The 24,116-nt window shown below is 33.8% G+C and overlaps 1 protein-coding gene across 6 annotated transcripts; it reads left to right on the plus strand.

Annotated features, from left to right (window-relative positions):
* The first annotated feature begins 3,000 nt into the window (after window positions 1-3,000).
* On the plus strand, window positions 3,001-23,336 carry LOC131609103 (GPI inositol-deacylase-like). Of its 6 annotated transcripts, none has more exons than XM_058880753.1 (20): window positions 3,001-3,219; window positions 3,461-3,523; window positions 3,628-4,020; window positions 4,863-5,111; window positions 5,678-5,868; window positions 5,961-6,132; window positions 7,053-7,190; window positions 7,270-7,459; window positions 7,962-8,107; window positions 16,743-16,919; window positions 17,095-17,205; window positions 17,635-17,754; window positions 18,217-18,373; window positions 20,004-20,167; window positions 20,362-20,448; window positions 20,754-21,082; window positions 21,303-21,384; window positions 21,589-21,728; window positions 22,149-22,422; window positions 22,615-23,336. In XM_058880753.1, exons 3-20 carry the CDS (start codon window positions 3,730-3,732, stop codon window positions 22,945-22,947), a joined length of 3,351 nt encoding a protein of 1,116 aa, XP_058736736.1. In that variant the 5' UTR covers window positions 3,001-3,219; window positions 3,461-3,523; window positions 3,628-3,729; the 3' UTR covers window positions 22,948-23,336. The 6 variants fall into 6 exon arrangements, with proteins under 6 accessions (XP_058736736.1, XP_058736737.1, XP_058736738.1 ...); XM_058880754.1 differs by having other exon boundaries at window positions 3,464-3,523; XM_058880755.1 differs by having other exon boundaries at window positions 3,002-3,219; window positions 22,152-22,422.
* Window positions 23,337-24,116: the final 780 nt, after the last annotated feature.

Genomic DNA, 24,116 nt, shown 5'->3' on the forward strand with positions numbered 1-24,116 from the left:
AACATCATTAAACATGCTTTGATTCATAAAATCTCATGAAATCTACCAAACTCTAACCTATGAAATTGAGAGAATGAAGATTATACACATAGCATATCATTACCCACAACATTACCCAATTATATCTACCTATAATTACTTGGATTCACACCCTTACCTTGAATCTCTAGTCCTTCTTCTTCAAGAACTCCTATCCTCTTCCTCTTCCTCTTCATCTTCTCTTCTCTTCTCTTCTCTTCTCTTCTTTCTTGCCTCTTTTCTTTCTATCTCTCTAATTCTAGATTTTCTCACATAACCCTTACTATCTCTAGTTTGTCATTTGGGCTTAACCCACCCAACTCCTCATTTCATTTAATTAGGCCCATGAACTAATTACTAGTTTTAACACATCTATTCACTTATTCAAATATCACACATATTCAAATAATCACAAAACACACCAAATAATTAATTACCACATAAATAATAATTAAATAAATAAAACATCTAATAATTAAATACGAAAAATAAAATCAGGCAATTACTTCAACATTACGGCAGATATGTCCTTTCTTGCAACTCACATTTACAGAAAAGGAAATAGTTGTGCCGACTCTCTGGCTAGTATAGGGAACAACGGTTCCTGATTACACTAACTTTATTACGATTTCTAATTTTGAGAGTTGATTTTGTAAAGAACAGGCTTGGTTTACCATTTTTTAGGTTTTGTTCTAGCTGAGTGGGTCTTAGTGTAATCCACCCACTCTTTTTTTGTAGCAGTTTGTTTTCTGTTATACAATCTTATTAAAAAAAATTTAAAAAAATAAAAAAGAAAATGAATATTACATGAATTTAAAAATAATAAAAAATAAAAAACAATAAGTCCACATCAACATAAATAATACATACGTCAGTCTATTTTATTTTTTCCAGCTTTCTTTGATAACTAAATAAAATTTAAAATAAAAAAATGAGTATTACATAGATTTAAAAATAATAGAAAATAAATAATATATATGGCAGTTTAGTCACGGTTTAAATGTAGGAAGAAGAACCGATTTGAAAACTATATTAACAAAGAGACTAACTTAACTCAGTTAAATTTTCTAAGGGATTAAATAAAAACTTTTTTCTTAGGGATTAATTTGGACTATCTAAATTTTATGAGGGACCAAAATGAGTCTTCACTCAAAAAACAAACAATACTTTGAAACAGATATGTGGTAAAGAGTTATCAGATGTGTCATGTTATTAAATTTGACATATTGATGTCATTTGATCCAGTCCATATATTTAGTAACATGACATCTCTGATAACTCTTTACAACATATCGTATAGCATAATCTGAAGGATAGAAAAACACTTAGAAAGGGGGGGTTTGAATAAGTGTAGTTTAAAAACTTGAATGATAAAAACAATTTGCACAGTTATTCTTATCCTGGTTCGTTGTTAACTAAACTACTCCAGTCCACCCCCACGGAGTGATTTACCTCACCTGAGGATTTAATCCACTAATCGCAACAGATTACAATGGTTTTCCACTTAGCCCACGACTAAGTCTTCTAGAGTATCCTGATCACTCCAGGAACAAATGCTTAGACACAAGCTAAGACTTTCTTAGAGTATCCTGACCACCATGTGATCACTCTAATTACAACTTCTTAGACACAAGCTAAGACTTCCTAGAGTATCCTGATCAACACTTGATCACTCTAGTTACTTACAAATTAATGTAATCAAATAAGAGTTTTACAATGCTTCTGAAAAGCTATAATCACAACAATGATATTTCTCTTAAAGTTTAAGCTTAATCTCACTAATATATTACAACAGCAATGTAGTGAGCTTTGATGAAGATGAAGTTTCTGAACTTTGAGTTGAACAGCGTTTCAGCAAGTTTTTCAGAATAAGTTCGTTCAGGATTCGTAACCTTGCTTCTCATCAGAACTTCATATTTATAGGCACTTGAGAAGATGACCGTTGGGAGCATTTAATGCTTTGCGTATTCCGTACAGCATTGCATTTAATGTTTCACGCTTTTGTCAACTACCTCGAGCCTTGTTCACGCTGTGTCTACTGACGTTGCCTTTAATAGCTTCCAACGTTCCTTTTGTCAGTCAGCGTAGCCTGCCACCTGTACTTTCTTCTGATCTGATGTTTGTGTATACAACGTTTGAATATCATCAGAGTCAAACAGCTTGGTGCATAGCATCTTCTTGTCTTCTGACCTTGAAGTGCTTCTGAGCGTGATACCATGAGAACTTCAGTGCTTCTGCTTCTGATCTCAAGTTCTTCTGATGCTTCCATAGACCCATGTTCTGATTCTGCCTGAACCTTCTGAGTCAAAGCTTCTGAGCGCTGATTTGTGCATACTCTTTATATATTTCCTGAAAGGGAAATTGCAATGTATTAGAGTACCACATTATCTCACACAAAATTCATATCCTTGTTATCATCAAAACTAAGAATATTGATCAGAACAAATCTTGTTCTAACATAATCCACCGTTGAATTGAAAGCTACTATGATATAAATCATGTATATAAAATTTAACATCAATCAGAAATCATTTGATATGTTAATGAGATGTATCAAAACTAACGTCTTACAAAACTTCAACAAAACCATTAATTTTGATAACTACCTTTAACATATCAAATAATTTTTCGATTGATGTTAAATTTTATGAACATGATCTATATGATGTTAGTTTTCAATTCAACGGTGAATTTTGTTATACGAATATTCGGTAGAGTTATCGGAAGTGTCATTTTACTAAATTTTACACTTTGGTATATAAATACAAATAACATTTTTTATTTATTGAAGTTGAGTATGATAGTACTTATTTTAAGACAATGTTTTTTTTCTTTAATTTGGGCAATGCAACACAAAATTTTATGGTATATGCCATAAATTAATTTTGATTACTTATAAATATAGTAATTTCTTTTTCTTTTTATGTCAATGATTGTAAAAAAGGAAACAATTTCAATGCCTACCATGAAGGAGTGAGTTACATACTACATGAATTAAATAAACCCCAGTTAGATCCCAATCAGTGTTTTCTAGTGCTCTAGCTGCTTCAACTCTTTCATTATTGACTCTGTCACTCTCACCATGACTAATCCTCATTGCTTCTTCTCCTATCCCAGTCCCAACTTCCATTCATATAAATAACAATTTCTGTTGCACCCTCCGTCACCGCTATCCTAACGCCATTTCATCCTCACGTTTCGGTAATCTCTCTCTCTCACTCTCTCCCTCTTCGAGTTCTTTCAGATCTATCCACAACGATTGAACTTGCTTTTTCTGTTTTGAACTTTGTGCTCTTGATTTAGTAGTTTTCGTTTTCACTGTTTGTGGATTCTTCTTCCTTTCCTTTTTTGATTTTTTTGATTTTTTTGTTTGCTTGTGGTTTTGGCACGGAAATTTTAGATCTCATTTTTGACTGTGGATAATTGATTTGTTTTTATGCAGTAGAATCAGTTCGATCCATGACTATATGAATCTTGATTTGAGAGTTTAGAGTTGAATTCAACTGTAAGTTCGTGATCTGGTTGTGGAGTTGGAAGAGTTTGTTGCTTAATTAGTCAAACTAAGTTGTTTTTGTGTTTATTGAATTTGAATTTCTGTTGTGATTTTAGGTACTTTTGTTTTTCGATATTTCGATTTCAAGCTAGTTAGTTTGAGGTGAAATCGAAGTTTGTAGTGATTTAGTGATTTCGGAGTAGAGGTTTTGATCCACAATGCCGACGTTTAGAGGAAAAGTGAGGGTTGGAGTATTGATTGTTGTGGTAGTAGGGATTTGTCTTGCTGCTTTGTATGGTTTATTGAAGCCGATTTCGAATGGATGTGTTATGACCTATATGTATCCGACCTACATTCCTATTACGTCTTCGGAAAGTGTTACACCGGTGAAGTATGGATTGTACTTGTATCATGAAGGTTGGAAAAAGATTGATTATAGGGAGCATCTTAAAAAGCTTAGTGGTGTACCTGTTCTTTTCATTCCAGGCAATGGGGGAAGCTACAAACAGGCAAGGTCTTCTTTCTTCTTTTATGAATTTCGGTGTTGTTTATTGGTTTGGTTTTATGGACTATGTGAAACTATTTCAACATGTTAAGGAGATATTTCTTAATTTGGTTTTTAAATGATAGTAGCAAAAACTGAAAACTGGGAACTTATCACTGCATGTGTCATTTTGGTAAGGTTTTACATTGTGGATGCTATAATTTTGCGATTCTTTAAATTGCTGGAAATCGTGACAAACATGGCTGGTGTGATTGCGATGCAATTCGTGTTGAGATCCCAAAAGCATTGGTGTTGCTGTTAGAGACCAAAGTTTTACACCCTTCAATTTAATTAATGATCTAAAGATTAATTAGGAATTTGTGGTATTTATTCATCATTCTAATTCCTATGGAAGAATTTGGTTTAGTTGTAAGAGATTGATTCATGTGTGGTTAATTTGTTAGGTTGTATGATAGCATGTAGACAAAAATATGCATCTCTAGCTAGCTATTTTCAAAGCCTTGGGGTTGCTTGCTTGCTGGACAAGGTATTTGATTGAATCTAGGGTTTTATATTCATTATTGGATTGTTTTTATCTGGATTTTTTAAATTTCCTTATAGCAGTAAAATTTCCCGTCCTTTTGTATTAGCAAAGTTGAAAAAACAGAAAAAGATGAAAACATTAAAATTTGGCTAGAAGTGGAGAAATATGATATAGATCCCATACAAGTTATGAAGCTAACATGGATAATGATTTTTGATGCATTTGTTTCTATAATTGATTATTTATTAACACTCATAGTATTATCTTTGCCCAGAATTTTATATTGCTATGAACCTTCTCATTTGCTTTTATCCACATAATAGGTGCGATCTTTGGCAGCAGAATCTGACAGGGCATATCAAAATGGTCCCCTTGAGCATTCATTTTACCGAGAAGCTTCCCAAATACCCGAAGAAGGAGATGCAGATATCAGTTTCTCCAATTTCCAATTACCTAACCACTACACTAGCAGGTTAGACTGGTTTGCCGTTGATCTTGAAGGCGAACATTCTGCCATGGATGGTGCAATTCTTGAAGAACACACTGAATATGTTGTATATGCTATACACAAGGTATCTTATTTTTATCCTTTATAAATGAATATTGGATAAATATGACTTGCTTGTAATATTGAGGACGGAATTTTTTTAATAGTTTGTAGATGGGTGATTTGTTTTGAATTGTGTCTGTCATCAAAGTGATCTCAGACTGTTTCCTTCTATGGAACACAGACTCCAAAACCTGAATGTGTTTCTTGTTGTTGAGTACCCGTGGACTAAAATCCATTGAATTATGTGCCATGTTAGACTGATTTTGGTTAAATGGACAACTCTGAATTTTTTTCCTCCAGCCTTTTCTTTCTGCCTTAGGGCATGCAAACTTTATTTATTGATTCCAGTTTTTGATCATCTTGTGGTAGAAAAAAACTGGATGGCTATGTTGTTACTGTGAACGACATTATTTTCTTTTTCAAGTAGTTTAACGTATACCTTATTAGACTTGTGCCATGCACTACTTTCTTTCCTCATGTAGTGCTGAAGTTTGTACTTATCTCACTATCTTACTATACTTGCTTGAGGCAGTGATTCCTAAATTGATCACTTTGTTCAACATTGTTATGATGCAACATTGTTTGCAGATTTTGGACCAATATAAAGTGTCTTATGATGCTCGAATAAAAGAAGGTGCTGCGAATTCTGGAAGTTTGCCCAAAAGTGTCATATTGGTTGGTCACTCTATGGGTGGTTTTGTTGCTAGAGCTGCTGTTATCCATCCCCATCTTAGGAAATCAGTAGTTCAAACTGTTCTTACACTCTCAACCCCACATCAGTATAGTGTTTCCCCTCTTTTGGTTTCCCTTATCCTTCTCTCTAATTATGGTCTGCTTAAATGTTTGACAAGATTACCTGAATTTTATTCAGATCACCTCCTGTGGCATTGCAGCCTTCTCTGGGTCACTACTTTGCACGTGTAAATTCAGAATGGAGAGAAGGATACGAGGTGCAAACCACTAACACAGGAAAATTTGTGTCTAATTCAGTACTCTCTGACGTTGTTGTTGTATCTATTTCTGGAGCATACAATGATTATCAGGTAATAATATTAATGCTTTACTATCTTCCACTCCACTCTATATGTAATGCAGTAATCATAAACTATTATTAATAAATAATAAAACAAAATTTGTAAAATAAAAATTTCAATTTTTATTTTCCCAATTATAACGGTATCTTAGGAGTTAGGATGAATAATTACACCAAAACTAAGCATTTATTTATTTTGTAAGGTGTTACATTTTTTTGGATATTTTTAAAAAAAAATTGGAATATAATGGTATCTAATAGCATGCATTCCTCTATTCACCGCCATTTGTTTCCTTTCCAATTTAGAGGGAATGGGATGGAATCAATTATTAACTTAATTTTGTAATTATTAAAATACTATTTTATGGATGTGTGATAAGACTAGACACGATAAGTTTATAAATAACAATATTAGAGAGTGTTGGGGGAAACACTTACAAAAAATGGTGAAAAATAGTGTTATGTTATTTTGGCATGTGGAGAGAAAGCCCATGAATTATATAGTATGGAGAGTAGACCAGAAGGGTATCCAAGCAATTAGAGGTATGGGAAGACCTACAAAAATCATAAGAGAAACTATTAGGGGAAATCTTGAGATTAACGAATTGGAAAGAAACATGGTTTTTGATAAAACATTATGCCATAAATTATTGATCTATGTAGCTGACCCCACTTAATGAGATTAGTGGGATAAGGCTTGGTTGATTGGATAAAGTACTATTTTATCCTCAGTGTATTTCAAAATATTATTTATAAAGTACTCTGACATCACTCTGTGTTATGTTCAAGTTAGTATTCAGTTTCACTAAATCATATTTCCACTTTTCTCTCCTAATGTCTTCTCATCTTAACATAATTTTAAATTAGTTTACATGACTTCTATATATGAACCTTTGCATGGCAGTTTATTTTTAGTTTTCTTTCCTTTAGGTACGTTCAAAGTTAGCATCACTTGATAATATTGTGCCACCAACACATGGCTTCATGATCAGCAGTACAGCCATGAAAAATGTGTGGTTGTCAATGGAACATCAGGCTATAATGTGGTGTAATCAACTGGTTGTTCAAGTAAGTGGTTTTTTCACGTGTCAAGGATTAAAGTTTGGTTTTCCCTCATGTTCTATTTATCATTTACATTCTTATCTAGGTATCACACACCATTCTTAGCTTGATAGATGCCAGAACTGGACAACCTCTTTCTGATTCTCGGAAGAGGCTAGAAGTTTTGGCAAGAATGCTGCATAGTGGAATATCCCATAATTTCAACCGGATGATGCTGTTACCCTCTTCTAAACAGTCTATAAACAATCCAGTCCAGAATACAAAAGACGGCTCTGGTATTATATGTTGCTGTTTCTAGTTTTATTATCACGAATCTTATGATTACTTCTAATTTAGTCTTGGATTCTTATCTAACTTGGCTTAAAATTTTTCTGGCTTCCTTTTTAGTACTATAATACTATTATATTGCTTATTGCTGTTGAAGCATATGCTCATAATATATAAGTTAAATTATGCTTGATCTGTGGGTACTGGATAAAGAAGACATCATTATGTTATTTCTGTATACTTTCTTCTGCAACAGATCAGCCGGGTTTATATTGGAATAACTTTTAGTCTCTTTTGAATGTTTATTGTTTGTGATTTTGTCATAACTAAAGAAGCAGTAAACAACTTTCTGTAATATTTTAGTCCATAGGAAAATGATTACTTTTGTTACTCGATTATTTCAGTTGTACATTTCTTTAAATTTATAGATTTTAATATTTAACATATGGTAGTAATTTTGATTACATCCTACCACATTGTGAAAACTTTATACATTTTGAATTGCTGCAGGATCTCAAATGCCGAGGTCAGTTACATGTCCTCACAATATTCATTGGAATGATGGGGGCCTAGACAGAGACTTATACATTCAAATAAATGAGGTGACTGTATTAGCAATGGATGGTCGAAGGCGGTGGTTGGACATACAAAAATTGGTATTTGTTTAGTCTATCTGTTTTTTGTTTATAATACAATATCATAAGTATTCAACATATAAAGAGGAAAATCGCTATCAAAATGATAGGAATTTTGGCAGAGCAGGGTCGGCCCAAGGGCCAAGCAACCTAGACTAGAGTTTTAGGCCTCAAAATTTTGAGCTTAAAAAAGGCCTCAGATTTTTTTATTTAGTTATAAAAATATATAATGACACATTAATTACACATATTATCATATTAGAGTTGGTAAAATGTTGGTCTTTCTTCCTTTTGGTCTTGAGTTCAACTCTTAGAAACCACAAAATTATTATTTTAAAACATATTTTAAAAGCCTCATTTTAAAATTTGCTTTAAGTCTTTAAACGGGTTGGGTCGGCCCTGTGGCAGAGAAGGAGAAAAGAGCTAACAATCTCTTTCAATAATCGAATATAGTAATTGAATGAAGTGTGTGAAATGATTTGTTACAAATATAAATAATATACAAAGGAGAACACTTTGCATTGTGTAGTATAATTGTTGAAAGTATCATTATTCCTTCCTATGGTATTATAGTGTTCCTTTTATACGAGAATATGCACTCCACAAATTAAGGAGTGGTTTTAGAAAATAAGATAAAACACAATAAACATAAACCAAATAGTATTTAGATTAATAATAACTAAATATAAATATTATAATAATAATAATAATAATAATAATAATAATAATAATAATAATAATAATAATAATTTGACTATATATAAAGGTAGATTCTAAGGGGAGTGTTCAATGAAGTCCCTCACCTATGTATCCTTAAAACTAACCATTAGATAAAAAAAAATACCAGAAGACCTCATTAGTGAAGCATATAATAGATACCTCACTTTAGATGCAACCCTAAGTTTTAGTGTAGCAGTTTTTTATTTCAATTCTATTCTTTACTTACTTTTTTTTTTTCCATTTTATCCTTCCTTACCAATCAAATAACTTAATTTCTTAAATAATCAGATACAAATTTGCAACTTCTTTTATTTTTATTCTATTTTAACAATCAAATAAATAACTGAGGAATAAGTTAGTAACGTACGTCTTTCTATTTTCACCAAAAAACTATCATTTTAATTTTGATATTTATTTAAATTAATCAGTGTTGTTGTAATTTACATTTTTTTAAATTATTGTAATTAATGATTGCTTCTCTCTTTATATATATATATATATATATATATATATATATATATATATATATATATATATATATATATATATATATTAATGATAAAATTAAAATATATTATTACTAATGATATTAATTTTAAATTGAACTGTTTAGTAAAAAGAGTTTCAATTTAATATATATTATTTTTTAATAAATAAAAATATCAATTATAAAAATCTAATAATATTTAATTGTTTTTACTACACAATATAAAAGGATGTTTAACATATTTGAATTCTAACAAAAAAGCAAACAATGTTAAACAGTTTTTCAAAAAGTGTAATAAGAAAACAAAATTTACTATAAATTGATGTAATAAACATAATGCATAAATAATTTATTTTTATGATAGAATTTTGTTGGAAGATTTATGAAGTAAATTATTTTTGAATAAATATGTCAAATTACAATAACATTCATAATTACTAAGTGGTTGTATAAAAAAGTGGGTGGGTAAACAACTCGTCTAGGCTTCAATTCTTTGCGCAACTTACCATAAAGTTCTCACTCAAGAGAGTTTAACACTGTTGTATGTTAGATTCAAACCTAGGACTTCTGGTTAAATTGAAAGTACGGGTGGGAATTTGTTAGACCAATTAACAGGGACCTACGGCCTAGCCTACACAGGTTAGACCAATTTTTTATTTTTTTTAATTAGGAAAGACCTAGATTTTTTTATAAGCTTATTTAGTTAAAACGGTTATTTTGTACTTCAAATTAAAGTACAAAAATAAAACTTATTTATTTTGAAGAACTTATGAAAATAAGTCTAAAACACCCTATGAACAATGCCGTAAGTTGTTTTCAAAAGTTTTCCTAAACAAATAGTCTCACAAAACATATGCTAATACATAAGTTTAGATAAGCCAATAGAAACAAATTTTTAGTCTTATTGGTCTTTTAGTTTGTTAGTCTATTTAAACATTATTTGAATTGCTTATTTACATGTCTAAATGAAATAGACTTTTAAGTAGGCAGTTAACAGACCAACCAGTTTTTCGAAAATGTCAGATTCATGCTTAAAAATAAGCCTATGACAGACTACGAACCAGAGTAGGTTTTGATTTTTCTGGCAGACAGGCCTAGGCTTGGCAAAGGCTAACTCGGTCCAGCCTATTCTCATCCCTAATTGGAAGAGATATCTTAGTATCTCATCCAAATCTAAATGCTCTTGGATACAAATTGTTGATATTTATAAACCAACAGCTTTATTAAAAAAAATTGTAAATTTTTTTTTTTGATTTTTAAGTTAAAAAATGTGTATTTTGGTAATTTACTTTTTTTTTTAAGGTTGTTGATTTATAAATATTAAAAATTTGGTTATATTAATGCATAAATATGAAGAAATAACTTGTATGAAAATCACTTGTATTCTGTCAAAAAATAAATACACTTCTGAGAAATCATTTATTATAATCTAAAATTTATTATACAATAATGTTATTTTAAAATGTTTGTGTTGATATTCTGTCAAGTAGAAATAAGGAGAGGTTGAGATATCCTATGAGCGGGGAATTTCTAGATATAAAAAAGAACATGAAAATTTCAATAATGCAACTAGGCTGTCCATCTCTGTGCCTATAAATAGGGCAGTCTTTGAGGGTATGAACGACAGACTACTGCACAAGGCTCAAAATTTGTCACGATTTAATTCGGATTAAATAGTACCTTATATAATGTTTGTCACGTTTAAAGTTTAAACTGCGACTAATCTGTGCAGGGTCTATATTTAAATCGTAGTTAAATAGGACATCCATTTGTTTTGTCATGATTAAACTGCCACTAATCTATACCGGACCTCCTGAAATTTGAGACTTGTAAATTATTGCGTGCATAATACCAAAAAGATCTATATACATCACGATATCCTGTAGGCTGTAGATGCAAACATTTGACTACGACTAAAATGACCACATAAACTGCTCACTTGCCATGTGCCTCCTTTTTAAAAAATTGTTATAAATGATGTATCTTATTGTTACGCTTTGCTTAAATTACACATGGGAATGTTTGGAGACTATAGAGACCGGATTCATAAAATTTCCGTGTACTGTTCTTTTTTTATTTTCTGTTATAACTGTTGAATAAACTTTAATGTTAGTAAGTGTGTTTTAATTGATAAGTTTGTGAAAAATAAAGAGTCTCTTGTAGTTGAAAGGCCAAGAGTTTTGTACTGGAAAAGCCAAGAGATAATGGCATATTAAGAGTATTCATTTGCTTTAATTTCCTAGTATAGCAGAAGTCTTTTAGGTCTATATAAAGACTTGTTTGTATTTTCATTTTCAACAAGAAAGTAAAAAGTGCAGTTTTAAAGTAAGACATCCACCAGTGAAAGTATAGTGTAAAAAGTGTTCTGTGCAGTTTTAAAGCAAGTCTTCCACCAGTGGAAGTATAGTGTTAAAAGTGTGAAAAAGTAGCAGTCAATATTTTACAAATTGGCATCAGAGCTAATGGCGAATACGATGAGTCAAATGCCGCTACCACGATTAACGAAGGCGAATTACGAAAATTGGAGTATCCAAATGAAAGCTCTTCTTGGATCTCTAGATTCGTGGGAGACGGTCGAAACTGGTTTCATAGAACCAGATACCACGGGGTATACGGCGGCTCAAACCAAGGCGTTGAAAGAGACGCGTTCGAAGGATAAGACGGCACTGTACATCTTGTTCCGAGCTGTTGATGAATCAGGCTTTGAAAAGATTGCAGGTGCAACGACTTCGAAACAAGCATGGGACACGTTAGAAAAAGTATACAAAGGAGCTGACCGAGTCAAGCAAGTTCGTCTTCAAACTCTTCGAGGAGAATTGGAGAGAATGAAGATGAAGGAGTCGGAAACTGTATCAGAATACATCACGCGTTTGCAAACAGTGGTGAATAAACTCAATCGTAATGGAGAAACGATGACCGATGCTCGTATTGTCGAAAAGATTCTCAGATCTTTAACCGATAACTTTGAGAATGTTGTGTGCGCGATAGAAGAGTCGAAGGACCTTGCAACGCTCACAGTCGAAGAGCTAGCTGGTTCTCTCGAGGCACACGAACAACGTAAGATCAAAAAGAAGGAGGAGACAAACGACGAAGCAGTTCAGACCAAGGAGTCCACCAAAGACGAAAAGGTGCTCTTTTCTCAAAACTTTCGAGGAAGAGGACGTGGCCGTGGAGGTCGTGACAGTGGTCGAAGTGGTCGAGGCAGCAACTTCGAGAGAGGACAGTCAAGCCAGCAGAATTGGCGTGGCAGAGGACGTGGTCAAAGAGGTGGTCGGTCGAACTACTCCAACATAGAATGTTACAAGTGTAACAAACATGGTCATTATGCAAAGGATTGTAACTCCTACAAATGCTATAACTGTGATAAAGTGGGACATCTTGCAAAAGATTGTCGAGTCGAAAAGAAGGTAGAAGAAACAACCAATCTAGCTTTGGAAGCTGAAGCGAATGAAGGCTTTCTGCTGATGACTCAAAAAGAAGTAGACGCGAATAATGATAATATGTGGTATCTTGACTCAGGGGCAAGTAATCATATGTGTGGTCACAAACACCTATTTGAAGAAATGCAAAAGATTGAAGATGGTCATGTGTCTTTCGGAGATGCATCGAAAGTGAAGGTCGAAGGCAAAGGTACGATTTGTTACTTGCAGAAGGATGACTTGACTGGGTTAATCCAAGATGTGTACTATGTACCAGATCTCAAGACAAATATTTTGAGTTTGGGGCAACTCACAGAAAAAGGTTATTCGGTATTCATGAAAGATCGGATATTACACTTGAAGGACAAGCTGGGGCATCTGGTTGCTCAAGTCGAAAAAGGGAAAAATCGAATGTACAAACTAAACTTGAGAAGCGTTCGAGGAAAATGTTTGCAAGTCAATGTTGAAGACAAAGCGTCGCTGTGGCATCTACGTGTTGGTCATCTACATCATGCTGGTTTGAGAAGGTTAGCAAAGAGGAACATGGTGCACGGGCTACCAGACATGGACTATGAAGAAAAGTTTTGTGAAGAGTGTGTGCTTAGCAAACAAACCAGAACCTCATTTCAAAAGAAGGCAGAATATCAATCTAAACACATTCTCGAACTGATTCACACCGACATATGTGGGCCAATCACTCCAGAATCTTTCAGTGGAAAAAGGTATTTCATTTCATTTATCGACGATTTCTCACGAAAGACCTGGGTTTATTTCTTGAAAGAAAAATCTGAAGCATTCGAGGTGTTCAAAAAGTTCAAAGTGATGGTGGAGAAGGCAACTGACAGACACATCAAAGCGGTTCGATCTGACAGAGGTGGTGAGTATACTTCGACAGCCTTTTTGAAGTATTGTGAAGAGCAGGGCATAAGGAGATTTCTAACTGCACCATATTCACCTCAACAAAACGGTGTGGCTGAAAGGAAGAATCGAACAGTTCTCGACATGGTTCGATCAATGCTTAAAAGCAAGAACATGTCAAAGGAATTTTGGGCAGAAGCTGTACAATGTGCCATTTATGTTCAGAATCGATGTCCACATTCAAAGTTAGAAGATCAAACACCACAAGAAGCATGGAGCGGACAAAAGCCAACAGTTTCTCATTTTAAAGTATTTGGTAGTGTGGCATATGCACACGTACCGGATCAACGAAGAACAAAACTTGAAGACAAAAGTCAGAAATACATATTCATTGGATATGATGAGAAGACAAAAGGGTATAGGTTGTTTGATCCCATAAGCAAGAAGGTGATAGTGAGTAGAGATGTTCGAGTAAACGAAATGAGCAAATGGGACTGGAATAAATCGACAGAAGTTATCGTCGAAGTTGGAGAAACATCAGTCGCTGTACCAATAAGCAACTCAACAGAACTTGAAGATTCTGACAATGAAGATGAACCTGTACAACCCAGAATGCGAAGTCTGCAGGATTTGTATGATACAACAGAAGAGGTGCATCTTGTATGTCTTTTGGCAGATACTGAAAACATTAGCCTCGAAGAGGCGATGCGAGACGAAAAATGGAAAACTGCCATGAACGAAGAGATCAAGGCCATTGAACGCAACAACACATGGGAACTAGCAGAATTACCAAAAGGAAGTCAACCCATCGGTGTGAAGTGGGTGTTCAAGAAAAAGATGAATGCTCAAGGCGAAATAGAACGGTATAAAGCGCGGCTTGTTGCGAAGGGATACAAACAGAAAGCTGGAATTGATTATGACGAAGTATTTGCTCCTGTTGCAAGAATGGAGACAATTCGATTACTTATCTCACAAGCTGCTCAATTCAAATGGCCGATATTTCAAATGGATGTTAAGACAGCATTTCTAAATGGTGTGCTCGAAGAAGAAGTTTACATCGAACAACCACCCGGATACATGAAAGTTGGAAAAGAAGAAAAAGTGCTAAAGTTGAAAAAGGCGCTTTATGGGTTGAAGCAAGCACCGCGAGCATGGAATACACGCATCGACACATACTTCAAAGAGAACAGTTTCAAGCAATGTCCTTACGAACATGCTCTGTATGTAAAGAAGAATGGAGGTAACCTGTTACTCGTTGCTCTCTATGTCGATGATCTAATTTTCTTGAGTAACAACAGTCAGATGATAGAAGAATTCAAGGGCACAATGACACGTGAATTCGAGATGACAGACTTAGGTCTGATGAAATTCTTTCTTGGTCTGGAGGTTCGACAAGAAGAAACAGGCATTTTCATTTCACAGGAGAAATATGCAAAAGAAATCTTGAAAAAATATAAGATGGAAAACTGTAATCCGATTTCGACGCCAATGGAACCAGGTACAAAGTTGTCAAAATTTGATGGAGGAGAACGCATCGAAGCAAGCAAATATCGAAGTTTGGTAGGAAGTCTTCGATACCTCACATGTACAAGGCCAGATCTTTCGCTTAGTGTCGGAATTGTAAGTCGTTTCATGGAGGAACCAGTCTATACACATTGGAAGGCATTGAAAAGAATCCTTCGATACATCCAAGGCACTGTGTCACTTGGAATGTTTTATTCAAGAGCAGAAGATTACAAGCTGATTGGTTATTCCGACAGCGATTGGTGCGGAGATGTAGACGATCGGAAAAGCACCTCAGGATATGTGTTCTTTATGGGAAATACTGCATTTACATGGCTTTCTAAGAAGCAGCCGATTGTAACACTCTCGACATGTGAAGCTGAATATGTGGCAGCATCTTGGTGCGTTTGTCATGCAATATGGCTTAGAAGATTGTTGAGTAAAATGGAGCTAAAACAGGAAGGTGCAACAGTAATACAAGTGGACAACAAATCAGCCATTGAGTTAGCAAGGAATCCAGTGAATCATGAAAGGAGCAAACACATCGACGTTCGCTTCCACTTCATTCGAGAACATGTGAAGGAAGGAAGTGTCGAATTGAGGCATGTAGCAAGCAAGGATCAAGCAGCAGATATTTTCACAAAACCGTTATCGAAAGAAATTTTCGACAGAGGCAAGAAGTTGATAGGTATGATGGATAGAAGAAATATTTAAGTTTACAGGGGAGTTTTGTTGAATAAACTTTAATGTTAGTAAGTGTGTTTTAATTGATAAGTTTGTGAAAAATAAAGAGTCTCTTGTAGTTGAAAGGCCAAGAGTTTTGTACTGGAAAAGCCAAGAGATAATGGCATATTAAGAGTATTCATTTGCTTTAATTTCCTAGTATAGCAGAAGTCTTTTAGGTCTATATAAAGACTTGTTTGTATTTTCATTTTCAACAAGAAAGTAAAAAGTGCAGTTTTAAAGTAAGACATCCACCAGTGGAAGTATAGTGTAAAAAGTGTTCTGTGCAGTTTTAAAGCAAGTCTTCCACCAGTGGAAGTATAGTGTTAAAAGTGTGAAAAAGTAGCAGTCAATATTTTACAATAACCAGATAACTCTTGCTCTCAGTAATAATTTCAGAAATAATGATATTATTGTAACTGTTCTTTTTCGTAAATTCTATTTGTCAGTTGAGATATTTACTCAAAACAATCTCTCATTAGACACTCACCTTTCTGCATAAAATATATATCTTTAATTAGTTGTTCAACTTCCAATAAACTAAATCTCTTTAGACACTCAACTTTATGCATAGATCTTGAAATTAGTTGTTCAACTTTCAATAAACTAAATCTCTTTAGATACTCAACTTTTTGCATAGAACATCTTGAAATTAGTTGTTCAACTTCAAATAAACTAATGTTAGTTTTGATCTGTTGAACATTGCTAAATTGCAAATAGAAGGTATAAATGTTTCTGTTAATTAAGCATGGCTGACTCGGATAAAAATCATGTTCTTTCAAATTTCGGATATAAATGTTTATGTTATTTTCCTAGCTCCAAGAATTCTTGATTTTTCAAATTTCTGTTTTACACCATAGATAATCATGTCATAGTTCACTTGTCAAAATGTTAAATAAAATCATGCCATGGTGCTTTTTTTCAGTTTTTTAATCTGGGTATGTAGGGTTCAAATGGAAAAAGTCATTTTGTGTTAGTGACCAATCTTGAGCCATGTTCTGGAATCAGACTTCACTTGTGGCCTGAAAAGGGAAAATCAACCTCAAGTTTGCCTCTCAATGATAAGGTTGTGGAAATAACGTCTAAGATGATGCATATTCCCTCAGGTCCAGCACCACGGCAGGTATATTGTGCTTCCTTTGATTTATTTATTGTTTCAATTAGTGTTTAAGTACATTAGAACTTACAATTATAATTATTGAGGGAGGTGATAATATTTGTCTCAAATAATATTTGGAAGAAATTTAATTAATTTGGTATTCTTACTCAAAAATTTGAATACGCAAATACTGTTACAGCCTGAACCTGGCAGTCAAACCGAGCAACCTCCTCCATCTGCTGTATTTTGGCTAGGACCTGAAGATATGCATGGCTTCAGATTTTTAACAATCTCAGTTGCACCTCGTCCGGTACATTATCTAAACCGAACTATTTTCTTTAAGCATCAAGAAATGCATTATTGCTCACCATTTGACATTCCTTAAAAGTGAATTCTCAAGCGTGATAACATGGTTTTGCAGTTCAATTGTCCAAAACAAAAAAATGAGGATTAATAATTTATATTATGTTATGTATCTCCAATATTTTTTGTCAAAGGCCTAAAATTTCTAAGCATGGCTCGAGAAAAGAAATCCCAGAAAATAAAAATTAAGAAAAATGACAGCTATGAATCAACTATATCTAAGAAAATTAAATCATATGTAGGAAATAAGGTAATAATAGAATACGTCATGTCATTAACACATCTTTTAATGAAAAATGATGAATTTCTTATGTTGTGTTTCTAGTTGAATGTAGGATCCTAATTTGTATATCTATAGTGACAACTTAGTGCTCAGACTGTTTCAGGAAGACCACCACCAGCGGCATCCATGGCAGTTGGACAGTTCTTTAACCCAGAGGAAGGAAATAAAGATATATCTCCATGGTTTATGCTCCAATCTACTTATTCTCAAAAGGTTTCTATTTTCATGCAGTACTGACTAACCTGTGAACTTCATTGCAGTTTGATTCTCCTATATTTATTTATTGAGTATTTTTCATTGCAAGACCAATGCTCAACTCTTTAATTTATTTAATTGTTCTAATTTCTAAGTAGTTCATAACATACAGACTTATTTTAGTGTAAGTCCTTTACTTTGATACTTACAAGTAGTATTTGTCCGAATTACAACAATCTACTGTTATTTGGGCAAACCAAATATTCCTAACATTTGTCATACTAAGTTACACCAGTCAAATTAAAGATATAAATATGAAACGTTTATTTACAACAGTAGTAAAATATACTCTTATGAGTTTAACATTCGTTCCTAAATCTCAATTAATTGTGTTTTTTCACTGTCTAAAGCTTAAGTTTGGATGTAACAGTTAGTGATGTTTTTTCACTGTCTAATGCTTAATTTTTGAATGTTATGCAGGAATTGCAGTTGGAGGAATCTCATCCTCTCGCTGTTAAATTGTCATTTTCCATTAGCTTGGGCCTTCTTCCTGTTACTTTGTTTATGAATACTGTCAGTTGTGGAATTAGAAACTCTGGACTTCCAGAAGAAGAGGCTGGAGACCTTGAAAGTAGTAGTAAGAAGTCTAATCCACTTCCAGTTGGGAAATTTCTTACAGTTTTTTTATGATGATATTATCTTTGGCTTACATGTTCTCAAGAGTTATGACATTCGTTAATTTACTATATGGACAACATTCCAACATGCATGCTAAAACCAGCAGAAAATCATTTTGCAGGTCATGGAATTGTATGTTTGTGTGAAGGGATTATTTTTATTCAATCCAATTCTAGTTAGTATAAAGCATTTTGATGCGGCCAAGTGAATGTATTTATAAACCAGTTTAACAGAGTGATATTATTTTCTTCAAATTAACACGTCTGAATGCTCATCATACAATAATGTTTACTATAGTATTAGGAATACGGTATTAGATTTATTAGGTCACCTATCTTATTATATTAGAGGGTTTTTCATCGTGCTAGTTGCACACCACCCTAATACTAGACCTAATTATTTGCTTAAACTGGAGCTTTGGTATATTCTAGTGGTTGCAACCTACAAAAGATGGAAAAGAAATACAATTAATAAAGCAATAAACCCAATGAACCTGTTTAAGTTGCACAACTGAATTCAATCACTGAACTGTCCACGGAACCTCTTCGGTGTTCATGTCTGGTCTCTTAGGAACCAGAGACTCTTAACACAATTATAAGAGAGAAAATTTAGGCAGAGATTCATTTTTATTGATGGAAAATGAGGGATTTACAGAGAAAGGAGGTCTTTCTACGGCCACAGGGCTCAGCCCCTACAGAAACTGTATGCTCTCCATTCTAACAAACTTAGGAATATTCCTAGATATCCAGACTACCGGACCCACTACTCCTTTTATTACAAACTAAACAGAAATGATAATTCTCTCGCTTCTAGAAACTGCCAGCTCAGCTGAGACTCACTCACTTTTAGCTGAATTTCCCTTGTGTGTATAGACCCTCCATATCTTTGGGCCCTGAGACTCAATATGTACTAACTAATCACTCGATACAATCACTTCATTACAGGGCCTAAGAGAGTCAGTGCTTCATAGCTAACAACCTGTTCAAAGAAGACTTGTTGTCGCCTATAAATAGGTAGGGTGGAAGAGAGAGTGAGCATCTTGTCATTTGAGTGACTTATGGCCTTTTAGCATTGGGAGGCAGATATATCATTGTGCTATAGCCAAGAGAAATTCTTCCCCACTTTCTAGTAAATGGTAGGTAGGATTAGAGAGTGGCCATCTAGTCATTTGAATGATTTAGGGCCTTTTGGAATTGGGAATTGAGCTGATCCTCAAAGCTCTGTCATTGTTCTTTAATCAACAGGAATTCCTCCCCATTTTCCAGTAATAAGATACCGATTTCTATCAATTATTACCTGAGCTCTTTCTGGGCTCTGTTAGACTTTCATGGAGAATTTGGAAGTTGTTGAGAGTTATCAAGAATGAGGGGTTTGCTTCCTACTTTGCAATGATCTCCAACAGTTTAAATAATGTTAATGATTTCATCTATAATGAGGAGTATTTGGCTTTTATGCTGAACATGATCAACAATTCTGCTTATAGTTTTTTTTTTACGATAACAATTCTTCTTATAGTTGAATGCATTATTTATTTGTGATCATTGTTTTTCTGCATAGTATTTATTAATAACTATAGCTTGGTATTTCAGGGCTCTGTAAATTGCGCTGTTTTCCACCTGTTGCACTTGCTTGGGATGGCATATCTGGGCTTCATATATACCCAAATTTGAACAGTGAAACAATATTTGTTGATTCCTCACCGGCACAGTGGAGTTCCACTCAGCAATCTGATAAAACCATTGTTCTTCTTCTGGTAGGAATCCCTCAATAAACTAAATAGAACTGTTTTTCCCCTTTAATTCTTGAACAAAAAAACGCTAAGCGACATGTCATGCATCACAGTTAGTGGAGGGACAACAATACATTTAGTGAAGGGACAACATAGCAAAGTTACATTATTAGCATTTGAAATCACTTTTGTTGACTTTCTTCACTACTATTCTACAGGTTGACCCACATTGTTCTTATAAAAGTAGCATTTCAATTTCTGTCAGTGCTGCTGCAAGTAGGCTTCTGCTATTGTATAATTCAAAGGTAATAATTTCCATAACCTTTATTTTCACATTTGCTTATCTTGCAGTTTATTCAATGATTTTTACTTTCGATTTTCTGATGCCTAGAATATATACACTGTTATATTTCCATTGACAATTCTTTATTATTTTTTATTTTTGTGCAATGTATTTTTGAGTAATTTGCAAAGGTAAGTTGTTTTTCATACATATGATCCAAATGTTCTTAATATTTGCTTGTTCCTTCATATCTCCATACCATATCCATGCTTATACATTTGTGCCAATTTATGCTGAATAATTGTTAATTTAATGTCGTTTGTGCAGATTGTTGGTTTCTCTATTGCTGTTGTTTTCTTTGCTCTAATGCAGCAAGCATACTCTTGGGATCTTAATCTTCGGATACCGTCAATGCTGACTGCCGTGGAATCCAATTTGACACTGATGTCACATTTCTTTCCCCTAGCCATTCTACCCATTTTCTTTGCTTTGTTCCTTTCCTTCTTTATGTCTCAACCACTTCCTTCATTTGTTAGCTTCACCAGCATCTCTCTAATTTGTTATATCGTAGCAAATGGGATTATAGCCATTCTAATTTTGATATCACATTTGGTATTCTTTGTGGCTGCTGTTACACATATTTTCATCAAGGCAAGGTTAGCAGACTGATGGTTACTTCCTTAAATTGTGCTATTGTTGCATATAGTCAAGCAGGGTTTATATCTTAATAGCAATCTGGTTTAGCAAATCACATTTTCTGTGAATATTTTTTCTTTTAACTCTTGGGAGTTTTATAAGTTTGCTAATCAATCATAGAAATGTTGGGTCATGCTGCTGCCTTTTGAATGATATATATCATGGATATTTATTTTGCAGGTGGCAAATGTGGGAACAAAATGTTCGATTTATATTTCTCCGAAGGTTTTTTAATCGTTTGTCTAGCTTCTTTTCTCTTAAGGTAAAGTACTAACTACTAACTTATACGTGCATTCCATAATCTTTTTGAGGGAAGGGGTAATTAAATGGAAGTTGAAAGTAGATGAGAGAAGGTTACTTATACTAGTAGAAGATTCGATGAAGACTCACTGTCCACCCTTTGTTTTACTTTGTGCTTTAAGTTCATCACATTAACCATTGCACATGGGATGCTTGCATTAAACAGGTGATTCGGGTTCTAAGAGCAAATCCAGTACTTGTTACAGCCCTTACTGCAGTGACCTTGGCATGCTTGGTTCACCCATCCTTTGGTCTCCTTATACTTCTCGCTGCTCATTTTTTTTGCTGTCACAATGCATTATGCAGGTAAATCCACATTTATCACATTTGTTTATAGTTGTTGCTGTGAAGTCTGCAAATGTACCCACTTTTGATAGTTCTTAAATCTGCATGTATGCGAATATTTGTAATTTTTTTCTGTGTTGGTGGTGGCTTAGAGAATATGTATATACTGCATGTTGTTTTCTTTCTGTTTCCTATGCCTCTGTCTTCTGTTGTGATGCAATATTAGTTCAAAATGCTTTAATACCATTTTTAATCTTTGAGGAATGAAGAATGGATTAATCGATTTACATATAATTTTTTTAATTAAGTTTGCATGTTGTAGGAAGTTGCTAAGCTAAGTGTAGTAGTGTTTAGGGTTCAGAGTTTGGTGCAAATTCCTTTTAGTATGTCATGAACATGTGTATGACCGCTGTGACTTAAAATTTCCTTTTGTTTCTGTAGCAGTTTTCTGACAGCATCATGTCGCAGCCATGAACAAAATAATGAAACTATCGATAGTAATAGTGATGATTACAAGGTATCTGAAAGACAGAAGTACAATTTTGATGGTAGTTTTAACCGGACTTTTCCTTCAGAAGACAACTCCAACAGTCCAGACTCATCAAAAAGTTTTGGTGAAGCACAATTAGATTTGTTTCATCATCGCCATGGTTTGTTGGTATTGCATCTTCTCGCAACATTGATGTTTGGCCCTTCTGTTGTAGCTTGGTTGCAGGTATAAGATACGTCAATTCTTTTTACCTTATCATTCTTAAACTCTTGCAAATACTCTAAAACTCGTCCATTTATTAACAAGCCGGTAAAATAAGATCTCTGACCCAGAATTTTATGTATCTCTGATCTAGATTATCCTTCATGCAGTACATTCTCTCTTGTTTTAATATTTTTCTAATTATCAATTTTGTAGAGACTGGCAATGGGTGAGAGCCTCCCATGGCTCTTAGATTCAGTACTTTGCATTGGCGTCATACTTCATGGCATCTGCAATTCGAAGCCCGAGTTCAATTCATTCTTTTTGTCTATCCCTGGGGTACCCTTCAGTAATGTTAGACTATACGTTGTCTATCTCATAGCTGGATACTGGTCCTATTTTTCTGGTCTTGCTTTGTCTCCTGACAGAGCATTTTATGCTATGGCCGCCGTTGGGTGCATTTCGTTTGCTCTAAGGATGATTCATAGAAGGAGCGGGGAAACAAAAGAGGTTACTTATGGCATCCGAAAACATTCTCACAGACACTAAAATTTTCAGAAACCACTTTTTGTAGAATTAGATGATAGGCACGTGTAAGTATGTGTAATTGTTTTTGGTGATGACGGTGCATCTAGGTTGTTGCTGTCAATTGTTTGATATTTCCTGTAAAACGGAGACTGTTTGCCTGTGTTATCCCAGCATTTGTCTGGGAGCGTTGTAACATTTACACGATTAGGTTTAGAGTATTTTTTTCTTCAGTCAAGGCCTTTTCGCATTGCCTGTGTAACGTGTTATCCCAGCATTTCTCTGGGAACTGTTGTAACATTTACACGAATAGGTTTAGAGTATTCTTTCTTAAGCCAAGGCCTTTAACTTTTCTCATGTAAAACGAGGATACTGTTTTGCAATTTTATCTCTATCTTAGGAGGTTTTTTTTTTTTTTTTCCCCTTCTAATTGGTGAAGTGATTATACATGCGAATGAGTTTGGAATTGAAGTAGTGAAATATGAAATTGTTCGTTACACATGTTTCTTCTAAATTCTATAAATTTTCTTTTATATTCTATGAATTTTTGTAATTATTCATTTTGTCTCGTGAAATTGATCATGTTTAAATTTTGTTAAAACGGTTAAGTGTGTAAAATGGTTTTCAAGAAATATGAATTTTTTAAAAAATAAAAAATAAAGTCGATATTTTCCAAAAAATAAAGATGATTTTTTCAAAAATAAAAACGTGAATTTTTTTGGAAAATTTAGGAAAGTGGTTTTTTTTAGGTGGATTCTAGGGTGAGGGTTCAACTAAATCCCTCACTCATGTGCCACTAACTTAAACCATTAGATTTAATTAATCCATGTAGTATTAATAATTATTGCCGCACTGAATAGTAATCTTTTTTTTTTTTTTCCTGTGTTGACAATTTCACTCATTGTTCATCACCGTTTCATTTTCAGAAACATAAAGAAAGAATAAAATAGTTTTTTTTCTAAACATAAAATACTCCATGCTAATATAATGAAAGTAACTTCCAAACTTGTCTTTCTCCTCTTCCATTAACTCTCCTATATCCCTTTCTTGAAATTATAGTGTGAGTTTTATGAACAAATGAAGTAAAAGCTAAATGGTCTAATGACATAAATCATTTGGTTATCATTGTAAAGCATCGATTCACATCTTTTGTTAACATCCATTTTTTGTTGTTTTTAAAATTGGTAACATCC

The sequence above is a fragment of the Vicia villosa genome, linkage group LG6, assembly GCF_029867415.1.
Source record: "Vicia villosa cultivar HV-30 ecotype Madison, WI linkage group LG6, Vvil1.0, whole genome shotgun sequence".
Classification (NCBI taxonomy): Eukaryota; Viridiplantae; Streptophyta; class Magnoliopsida; order Fabales; family Fabaceae; genus Vicia; species Vicia villosa.

Coding starts and splice junctions, on each gene's coding strand:
- LOC131609103 (XM_058880753.1), top strand. CDS start 3,730: ATGCCGACGTTTAGAGGAAAAGTGAGGGTTGGAGTATTGATTGTTGTG. Junction 18,374..20,003: donor TGGAGACCTTGAAAGTAGTA/GTAAGAAGTCTA, acceptor TTGGTATTTCAG/GGCTCTGTAAATTGCGCTGT. Junction 20,168..20,361: donor AAACCATTGTTCTTCTTCTG/GTAGGAATCCCT, acceptor ACTATTCTACAG/GTTGACCCACATTGTTCTTA.